At 36.7% G+C, this 10,215-nt stretch overlaps 2 protein-coding genes across 2 annotated transcripts; both read left to right on the top strand.

The window, feature by feature from the left end:
• Positions 1-301: 301 nt before the first annotated feature.
• Positions 302-2,341, top strand: LOC107089658 (trace amine-associated receptor 3-like). Its single transcript, XM_015382563.1, has one exon. It carries the CDS (start codon positions 302-304, stop codon positions 1,193-1,195), a length of 894 nt encoding a protein of 297 aa, XP_015238049.1. The 3' UTR covers positions 1,196-2,341.
• Positions 2,342-3,582: 1,241 nt separating this feature from the next.
• Positions 3,583-4,840, top strand: LOC107089657 (trace amine-associated receptor 3-like). The gene is made up of 2 exons (XM_015382562.1): positions 3,583-4,457; positions 4,732-4,840. The coding sequence occupies exons 1-2, from the start codon at positions 3,583-3,585 to the stop codon at positions 4,775-4,777; spliced, it is 921 nt and encodes a 306-aa protein (XP_015238048.1). The 3' UTR covers positions 4,778-4,840.
• The last annotated feature ends 5,375 nt before the right edge of the window (positions 4,841-10,215 follow it).

Below are 10,215 nucleotides of genomic sequence, written 5' to 3'. Positions count from 1 at the left end.
GATAAAAAGATCCAACTGCATGAGAGGGAAGTTTGTTTTTCCAAAGCTGACTTTGAAGAAAGTTGGTATCTGTAAATTTATGTGTGGCTGAACCAAAAAGGACAGCAAATTCTTTTTTATTTGATTTAAAAAAAAAGAAATATGAATTTAAATGTAGATTCACTATATCTTCCCTTTTACCATCACACAGATATGGAAGAATGAATTGACATAAACCCTGAGGAGTTTATCTCCTGTGGCTTCCCTGAGCGTATATAACACTGTCTGTGTCTGAGCTTCATTAATGATGCTCCTGTCCAACATGACAGACTCTGCAGCAGCTGCAGCAGGAGTTCCTCTGGCTGTGGACTTCAGCAGCCCTGAGCACTACCTCATCTTCATCTTTCAGATCTTATTTGCCACTACAACAGTCCTGGTAGCAGGGACGGTGGTGATCGGGATCTCAGCAACCAGAGCGCTCCGCCTTCAGAATCGCTTCATTTTCATGCTAAACACCAGCATCTGTGACACTTTGGTGGGCTTCTCTGTGTATTATCTGGGCCTGTTTGATGTTCAGGAGGGCTATCCATCCAGAAACTGGACATATAACGCGTTACCATCACTGTTAGGGATCAACATACTGACTTTTCTGTTTGCTCAGTTTGACAGGTATTTTGCTGTGTGTTATCCATTTGTCTACAGTCGTTTTATAACAAGGCAGGTTGTAATAGGACTGAATATTTACTGCTGGGTGTACAATGCCGCCCACCTGCTGGCGAGGAACATGCTGCCAGTCTCCAAAGCAATGCAGCTTTATGTTTTCAGCATTGTCTTCTTACAGCTTATAGTGGTCACCAAAGTGGTCATGACCATCAAACTTTATGTCATAGCTAAGTATCAGCTGGAGAGGGACCCCCCAGGTCCTGACAGAGAGAGCAAGAAGGAGTCACTGAAGATCATTATTTTCGTTGTGATAAGCTTCTTGGCGCTGTGGTGCCCCTCTTTTGTGAATATTACCATCAAATTTTTCACAGGAGGGGGGCTGGTATTCAGAAACGAGGCCACAAACCTTTTCGCTATCTTGGCCCGTTTGAACGCCGTGTGCACTCCCTCTGTTTACATCTGGGGGAGCCCAGCTCTGCGGAAGGCCTCGGTGAGGACAGTGTGGGGGCGGGTGTGCCCTCGATGCCAGAGGAAAGTGGGTCATGAAAAATAAATGGATCTTTATTTGATTTAATTTCATGTCATCATTTTTTAGGACAGGTCTTTGCAATAGGAAGCAATTAATAAGCATTGTTGATAAAAAATTAATTTGATTAAAAATGATGACAGGTTTTTCTCATTAAAGCTCTGATTCATTTGTCCAAACGCGGCTCTGACTGAAAGCAAATCCTAAGGTTAACAGAGACTTTGGTAGGCTTAAAAGTATAAAACCAGTTTAATTTTTCTTTAATTTAAGTTTGAATCTTTGTCTATTCAGTGCAATGATGGGCCCACATATCAAAAGACATAAGCACGCTCAGAAAAAGTATTGTTTTACCTAATGCTTACTCATTTTTCTAACTGAGTTGGACAAAATGCATAATTTCAATAACTGAGAGAACATTTTAAAAAGGCTGAGGATGGAATAACCTATGGTTAACTTGATTTCAATTGTGCTTGAATTAATGACAAAAATGTCTATAGGTCTATTTTTAAAATGAGCTCGCATTTTACAAAAAGTTATTATAAGTGTTCAAAAGTCCACACATTCCTTCTTCATTATTATTTTATTTTAACTTTGCATTGTTTTAATGACCTCTTCTAATAATGAAGTTTCCATCTTTTTATATGACAACCAAATGTCAGAGCTTTTTAAAAAGTTGTGCCTGATTAAAATCCCTCCAGCTTGATTATATAAAAGTAACCCTGTTAAGCTTTCATTGCAGTCGCATTTGTCTGCTAATATAAAGCATCTCTGGCTGGTTATCTCTCTCATGTAGAGAGAAAATGTAAAAGAAAAAGATGATTAAAACAATATAAGGAATCAAATTTTTCATTGCAAAAACACTTAACAGAAGATGCAATAAAGTAAAAATATTTGTAAACGGTGTATAATATATGCTGGTGAAGATTCTCAGTCATCCAGGTCATAGTCATTCCAAAAAAGTAACAAAACAATCCACCGGACTCTGTTCTAAGTTTTAAGATGTTTTATTTTCCATCCAGAAAGCTTTTTCAATTCAGAATGTGTATAATATAACAGAATGAAGACGTTATAGTAAATAAAACAAAACTTTAAATGTTTAGCCAGTCATTAAGTAAAAAACATTTAAACTGGTTTCATCCCTAATAAAAGAAGCACAATGACACTCGTGTTAGTCTCTCACATTTTTTTTTTATTGTGCTCAAAACCCTTGAACCTTTTTTACACTGAAAAAAATAATGCAACTGCTTTTGGCATTTCCTTAATCACATTTAACAATTGTGTTAAAGTAACTAAATATTATTAATTTAATGCAAAAAAAATGGTTGCATTATTTTTTCAGTGTGTCATTACAGCTACACCATTTTTATCTTAGTGTAAAGACCAGTACAAATGGGTGCCTAATTGTGGAGTAGGTGTTTTACAAACAGAAAAAGGGTGACATGCATCCGTGTTCAGTCGTCATAACGAAATGCTTTGAAAAAAATCACCTTTCCTCCTTTTTAGCTATGCACATACAGACTGACATGTTTTTATTATTCTTTGCTAAATCTCTCAGTCTAAAACAGGTTGGAGAAAGAACATCTATTAGCAACTATGCCACTGATTCTCGATTATATAATGTGGTATTTGGTTTGGCTATTCTAACATTGTAATATGCTATAAAACAAACCATTCCATTATATATCTGTTTGTATGAATGTTTCTTATCTTTGAATATTAATTTCCATCCCAGCGTCAAGACTTTTAAGAACTGTAAACTGTTTATTTTCTACTTTCTGGTACCTATAACTACATATCTTTCTATAAACTCTGACCAGCATCCAGTCCTTGAAGAGAAGCATCCCCAAAGCATTATGCTGCCACTACAACACCTCTCTCTGGGAATGTGTGTTCAGGGTTATATGCAATCTTATCTCCCCCAACATTTCTCTGTCTTTTAACAACTACTTTGTTTTTACATTGTTGTTTGTTCATACATTTTCCACCTACTTTGTGGATCTCTGTTCATAGTTTCTTCAGAGTTACCATAGGCCTCTTGGCTGGTTCTGTGATTACTGTTTTATAAACTGTTTCATATGTCTCCACACTTCTCTCCATAACCCGCTGCATGTCTGAGATGAAATTGCAAATTTAGGCTACTTTCTTGTAAGATGAACTCTGAGATTGTAGCACTGGATTTGTATTTGAGTAAAGGCGGATGAATCCACATGCACACCACACTTTAAATAAAGAATAAAATGCAACTGGTTGTTGCATGATTAAATGTGACAAAGTTCAAGTTCAATGAAAACTTTTGCCACTGGGGCTGAAGAGTAACCAACAAAAAACCTCTCTGAGGGTTATCTCCTGTGGCTTCCCTGAGCGTATATAACACTGTCTGTGTCTGAGCTTCATTAATGATGCTCCTGTCCAACATGACAGACTCTGCAGCAGCTGCAGCAGGAGTTCCTCTGGCTGTGGACTTCAGCAGCCCTGAGCACTACCTCATCTTCATCTTTCAGATCTTATTTGCCACTACAACAGTCCTGGTAGCAGGGACGGTGGTGATCGGGATCTCAGCAACCAGAGCGCTCCGCCTTCAGAATCGCTTCATTTTCATGCTGAACACCAGCATCTGTGACACTTTGGTGGGCTTCTCTGTGTATTATCTGGGCCTGTTTGATGTTCAGGAGAGCTATCCATCCAGAAACGGGACATTCGGCATTTTAAGGGATCTCTTAGGGATCAACATACTGATTTTTCTGTTTGCTCAGTTTGACAGGTATTTTGCTGTGTGTTATCCATTTGTCTACAGTCGTTTTATAACAAGGAAGGTTGTAATAGGACTGAATATTTACTGCTGGGTGTACAATGCCGCCCACCTGCTGGCGAGGAACATGCTGCCAGTCTCCAAAGCAATGCAGCTTTATGTTTTCAGCATTGTCTTCTTACAGCTCATAGTGGTCACCAAGGTGGTCATGACCATCAAACTTTATGTCATAGCTAAGTATCAGCTGGAGAGGGACCCCCCAGGTCCTGACAGAGAGAGCAAGAAGGAGTCACTGAAGATCATTATTTTCGTTGTAATAAGCTTCTTGGCGCTGTGGTGCCCCTCTTTCGTGAATATTACCATCAAATTTTTCACAGGAGGGGGGCTGGTATTCAGAAATGAGGCCACGAACCTTTTTGCCATCTTGGCCCGTTTGAACTCGGTATGCACCCCCACCGTGTACATCTGGGGGAGCCCAGCTCTGCGGAAGGCCACGATGAGGACAGTGTGGGGGCGGGTGTGCCCTCGATGCAGCAGGAGGTACGGTATGAAGAAAAAAACTAAAATTAAACCATTAGACTACATAGCAAAACTTCTATAATTATGCTGAATAAACCAATTAAAATTGGCATGCACTAATAGCCTTATCCATATTTATGAAACAAAACTGAACAGAAATAACATTCACTCTGTTCTTCAGTGCAGAGAAATAGCTTCAGCCTAAATTTAATATAGATTTAGTTTTGATCATAATTGTTCTTAAACTCTGATTTGTTTTTACTCATATTTTGTTTTTTTATTTTGTTTTCTCCAGAGTTGGTTCCTGTCCAAAGGCAGATCCTGGAAAGGTGATGAGATAATCCAATTTTTTTTTACAATGTGAGGCAACCAGTCGAACACCAACCCAAAGGCAATAACCAAAGAAATTTCTTCAAGTTTTGGTCTTTTTAAAAAAGTTAATGTTTTTTTTTTTTTTTTTCAGAAACCCAGTTAAACAAACATATAGGTTGATGATTGCTTTTATACAGTCTAATATTCTCAAACCTTTATTTTAGTTTATAGTGTGAATTTTTCCAAACAGCTGAGTGCATCTGTGTTTGATGCATATATTTGTCAAGTTTCATGTCTGGTTCACAGATGATTCTTTTTTACTCCCAGTCTTATCTTTCTTGTTGAAATACTTGTTAGGATGTTTAATCAAGGTATTTTTGTTGATGAGAAAATCATGATGGTATTGAAAAATATGTATCTCTATTGCTATTATTTACATCTGGCTTTATTTATATTTACGACTAAGGGGATAAGAACAAATCATTTGTTTGGAAATTCTATGTATTTCAGCCAAATTATCTATAGAAAAATAGAAAAACTTAACTTCCTGTAGCAGATACTTCTCATAATATAATGAAATAAAAACATCCCTCTTTCAAATTTAGATGAGCTTTTTGCTAAATAATAATGCTACTATAAGAATTAAAATGTTAATCAAAAATATTAATGTATGAGAACCCTTCTGCAAATAATTCTATTTTGTTTGTCTATTTACTTTGTATTTTTCAGTTATAAGGCTGCACATCTGATATCTATCATGTCATACCACATCAATTAACATGTTTTGTGGAAAAGGACTTAAATAGTTAATTGTATAAAACGTATTATAAAAGCAAACGTATCTACAAAATAGTTTTTCTGATGTTTTCCTTCATTCAAAACCTAAAAAAACTTTCATAGCTGTAATCGAAGTGATAAAATGCTTGTCATTAGAGGATAACAAATAACAGCGAAAAGATTTGTTATGACAAAATTATGAGTTATGATTAGAAAAATTGTATATTTGTATTATATATAGAATATAACATGTATGTATAATGTAAATAATATAAACAATTTTTAGATTATCCAGTTTTAGAGAAGAAAAACAAGACATTTATGATTGGAATGTTACTTCAGACAATAAAGAAGAAACCCTGCTGAAACAGAACCCTGGGCATAAAGTAAAAAGTATGTTTATGAGGTTTGTTAGTCAGATATAATTAGTTGAAAATGGCTGTAAATAAGCAATACAGACAAGAAAATCTGTTCAAAATGTCTCCCTAAAATGTAGATTAAATCAAATGGCGAGAATGAAATGACTTCAAGTTTACATTTGTTTTCAATTACATTTCAAAGATTTCATCAAGATGTAACACCAAGAATATTGCTGCTCAGTATTTTGTAGGAGGTTTATCCGGTTTAAACCTCAGACAGTGACTAAAACTATTTCAGTGTCCTGGAAAAACTGTCAGCCAAATGACCTTTATTTGCTCCAATGAATTTAGAATGCAGGACTGCTTATCTGAAATTCCATCACTACAGAAACAAATTACTAATACAAGAGAAAATACAACTCATAATTTCTCTCTAGATTAAGCTGGGTGGTGTCCATGGTGAGAATGATGTAATGCATTTTACATAGACTTCACACAAACTAAACCAAATGTTCAGCTTAACATGTCCAGCTATCAGGCGCCCGCATGTGTGCCCCAACCCCAGACCTGGATCCAGGGTGGGGCCAGGGCTGTGCCATACCGGGCTACATCACGGTCCATGATTTAACTCTCTCCATAAGGGTTTTCTGAGCTGCTCTTATTCTCACCCATCACCTAGAAACTTTTCGCCATGGGAGACCCTACCAGGGGCATAATGCCCTGGGCAACATAGCTCCTAGGATCATTCGGGCACTCAAACAACCCCACCTCGTTAAGGTGGCAGCTCGCAGGGTTATATAAGGATAACATCTATTTGGTATTGTTATATGATCAATGCTTTATGCTCAACATGTTAAAGCTTAGAATACTAGTTGGATTGAAAAAACTAGGACACCTCTTAAATGAATTCATGAATTCTCTTTTCTTTTTAATGTAATTACACTACAACTCAAAACACAATAAACCAATAAATACAGTTTCCAGCAGAGGAAAAATTAAAGACACCTTAATTCCTACTATGTGTTACAAATGTTTCCTCTTTGAATACCTACCGTAAAAGTTAAACCTATGCACCTCTATTTCTGATTTAAAATCGCTGAGCTTTCATATTAACACTAGCAAGGAGCATGCTGTAGTTTACAGGACTGCATTTGGCATCTCAAAGTTTTCTTTTAAGTCAAAATTGCGTAAATGGCCCAGACCTGGGCATGTAGGGAGTCATTTTTAATGTCCTCCGATTGAAGACCTTAAATGTAACAGTATAGACTCAACTATGATTCATTCTGAGAGATGGATCCCAGTAACACACTTCCACATAACAGTTAGAATCCGTTGCAGGTTTAAGGTGCCTCATTACAAAGATTATTCCAACAGTTATAAATTCTGAGTGTTTTTTGCAACCACAAAAATAAAATTTGAAGTATATCTGAGTTCTTGTTGAAAGCATGTTTTTTGCTGCCTGGATGAAATGCAGCCTACTTCCTCTTCAGATTGGTCTTGAAAAGAAATGAGATTGGTTTACCAAAAAAAATCAAAAGCACTGTGATCTAATAATAGTAATAAAAATAAAAGCAATGCACAATACCAACAACAGTATCAGTAATGTTAGTAATATATTAATATTGATGTTATTGTTATAAATATGGTAGTAGGATTTTTCAACAAAGCTGTTTTATGCCACAACTATAGGGGGAAGTTTTTTGTTTGGATCATTATACTAGAGTTTCCCAGCTTGTCTCAATCCTTCCCTGTTTTCAAAGTCTATACATTTTTCTGGTATTCTGAAAGCAGTTAACATCAATGTGATCTATAATTGGTCAAATCAATCAGTATTTTTATGTAGTAAGTTTGACCTCTGAACCATCCATCCATCCCTTTTCTATCACGCTTATCCCTGTTGGGGTGGTGAGGGGTGCTGGTGCCTATCTCCAACTTTCTACTGGCAAGAGGCGAGATACACCCTGGACAGGTCGCCAGTCCATCACAGGGCAACACAGAGACAAACAGGACACACAACGGTTCACACACACACTCACACCTAAGGAGAATTTGGAGAAGCCAGTTAACCTAACAGTCATGTTTTTGGACTGTGGGAGGAAGCCGGAGTACCTGGAGAGAACCCACGCATGCTCAGGGAGAACCTCTGAACCTGTATCATTTATTATTGTGCACTACAAAATTTGTTCATCCATTTTCAAAAGCAGTGCGTGTTTTATTGCTCTGCATGATTCTGTAAAAAAAAAGAGCTTCATCTGGCAGGATTTTGACTTTTCTAGCTTTTTTAGTTCTTCTTTGCCCAATTTTCTCCTTATAGAGGTCCTAGCACTAGGTTGGCAGTTCATATATTGTTTTTCATTTGCATCAGCGTGATTTCCTCACCTGTATTCAGGTAACAACAAATTAGGTATTGAAATGATAGAATGAAAACTGAAAATGATACCTGTCTGCTATAATAAAAAAAGCATGAGTTTAAATTCCTAGAAACAGATTTTTGAACAGCATGTAATCATTAATGATATGAGTGACTCATAAGAAAATGTTTAGAGTGATTTTTGGACAACATTTGAAGGCATGTTGTACCGTGTTGACAAAGTGGGGGATTTACTAAATGCATATTTGTTATGAATATTTTTCTCAGAATCTATTATACAAAAATTATTTGATGGGTTTCTCTGTAAATGAGAGTAAAGCTGTGAAACAGAATTGTATTTATTGGTGTGTTAATGTTTATCTATATGCATTTTCTGGAAAAATATGGAAATCAAAATTAGGATTTAAGACCTAAAATGAATAAAAAATGATGGTAAGACTTAAAATTCAAATCCCCAGAAAGCTTCCATCCAATCTGTCTAACTACGGACAATGTGGCAACATTAAAGAAGTGCCAACATCTATATAAGGATTTATATAAATACTTATTAAATTAGTGATGTTTATTTCTGAGTCTCGGACTGTGCTTCTGTTTGAGATATTAACAAAATCTATTTTGTTAGTGTTCGGACATTTTTCCCCACAAGCAGGTCTGTACAGCAAAACCAACATGATTCTAACACGTTATTGACCTTTGAATATATATATAGGGTTTCGCTTAGAATTAGTCAAAAGGGAATTTCTGTGCCTGTCAAGCAGCCCTCTTATGCACGCATGACACAGGCGACACATAAATGAAGAAGGAACATATATGAGGAAGGAAGCAGCCAGCTCTTTTAATAATTATTTGCTTTGAACTGTGCAAAACCACACAAATACACAGAACCACCAACACACATACAGAAATAGCTGGGTCAAGAAACAGACATTGTGACGCCAGACGCTGAGGCAGACTCCTCCAACTGAGATGTATGTTTAGAGTTACCCAGATACTTCTCGTTATTTTGAAGTCAGTTAACCCTCACAAAGAAATACAAAATTGCACATTCTGGATGAGCGTTATGCAAAATAAAATAAATATTTTAGTTTATTTACATATTTATGGGGGGAAGGAGCCTGAGCTTGTGAAAGAGGTGGACCAATACTGGCTAGAAACAGTACAGCTGGGCTCCACACATACAGTAGCCTGGGCTCTGGAACCAAAAACAGTGTCACATGCTTGTCAGGAGGCCAAGCAGTCTTGGAGGTGGGACCCAAATCGGTTAAAAGAAAGACATGCACCAAAGAGTTTTCAACTGACAAGTCTTTAACTTTTTTCTGGTGCAGCACATCAACCAAGCCACACTAACCCAGAACAATGGCAGACATGTTTCTTATATTGAGGTGGAACTTAGTTGGAAGAAACCTTTATAAAAAGGGATATACAGCTGCAAAACAACAAGGAAAAAAAAATTGTTTTAAATGAACAGCTAATTAAGAAATATATTTACCAATCAATACAAAAAACCTATTTTAATTTAACCAAAACAAATACTCAAAACTTACATAGAAGACACTATACATGAGACCAAACTACTTCCCTGATCGAGGTGACATTTAAGGTGACAGCGCTCAACAAGGCAAAGCTATACACTTAAACAAGATTGAAGGGAAAAGATTTCAGTGCAGCTTGGTGGAAAACAAAAGGATTAGCAGGGGAGTCATTGGAGAAGTGCCTCTAAAAGTAACTGACAAAGAGATTCTTGAAAATATAAGTGGTGCAAAAGTAAAAGAAGTGAAATGGTTAAAAACAGTACGAAATGGAGAAAGGTGTGACAGCTGATCAGTACTGATCAAATTTGAAGAAGAGCAGCTAACAAGGGAAGTTTTCCTTGGATATATGAGCTATAATGTCAAAATATACAATCCTCCCCCTCTGATTTAAATGCCATAAATCTGGTCACATAGCAGCTGTATGTAAG

Source organism: Cyprinodon variegatus, unplaced genomic scaffold (genome assembly GCF_000732505.1).
Source record: "Cyprinodon variegatus isolate N-32 unplaced genomic scaffold, C_variegatus-1.0 Scaffold260, whole genome shotgun sequence".
Classification (NCBI taxonomy): domain Eukaryota; kingdom Metazoa; phylum Chordata; class Actinopteri; order Cyprinodontiformes; family Cyprinodontidae; genus Cyprinodon; species Cyprinodon variegatus.
Note: the sequence above shows the minus strand (reverse complement) of the source record. Positions and strands in the feature narration are given on the sequence as shown.

What these genes read in the sequence shown, in the direction of transcription:
- LOC107089658 (XM_015382563.1), top strand. Translation starts at nt 302, where the DNA reads ATGACAGACTCTGCAGCAGCTGCAGCAGGAGTTCCTCTGGCTGTGGAC.
- LOC107089657 (XM_015382562.1), top strand. Translation starts at nt 3,583, where the DNA reads ATGACAGACTCTGCAGCAGCTGCAGCAGGAGTTCCTCTGGCTGTGGAC. An exon ending in TGCCCTCGATGCAGCAGGAG is followed by an intron (nt 4,458 to 4,731) that starts GTACGGTATGAA and finishes TGTTTTCTCCAG; the next exon opens with AGTTGGTTCCTGTCCAAAGG.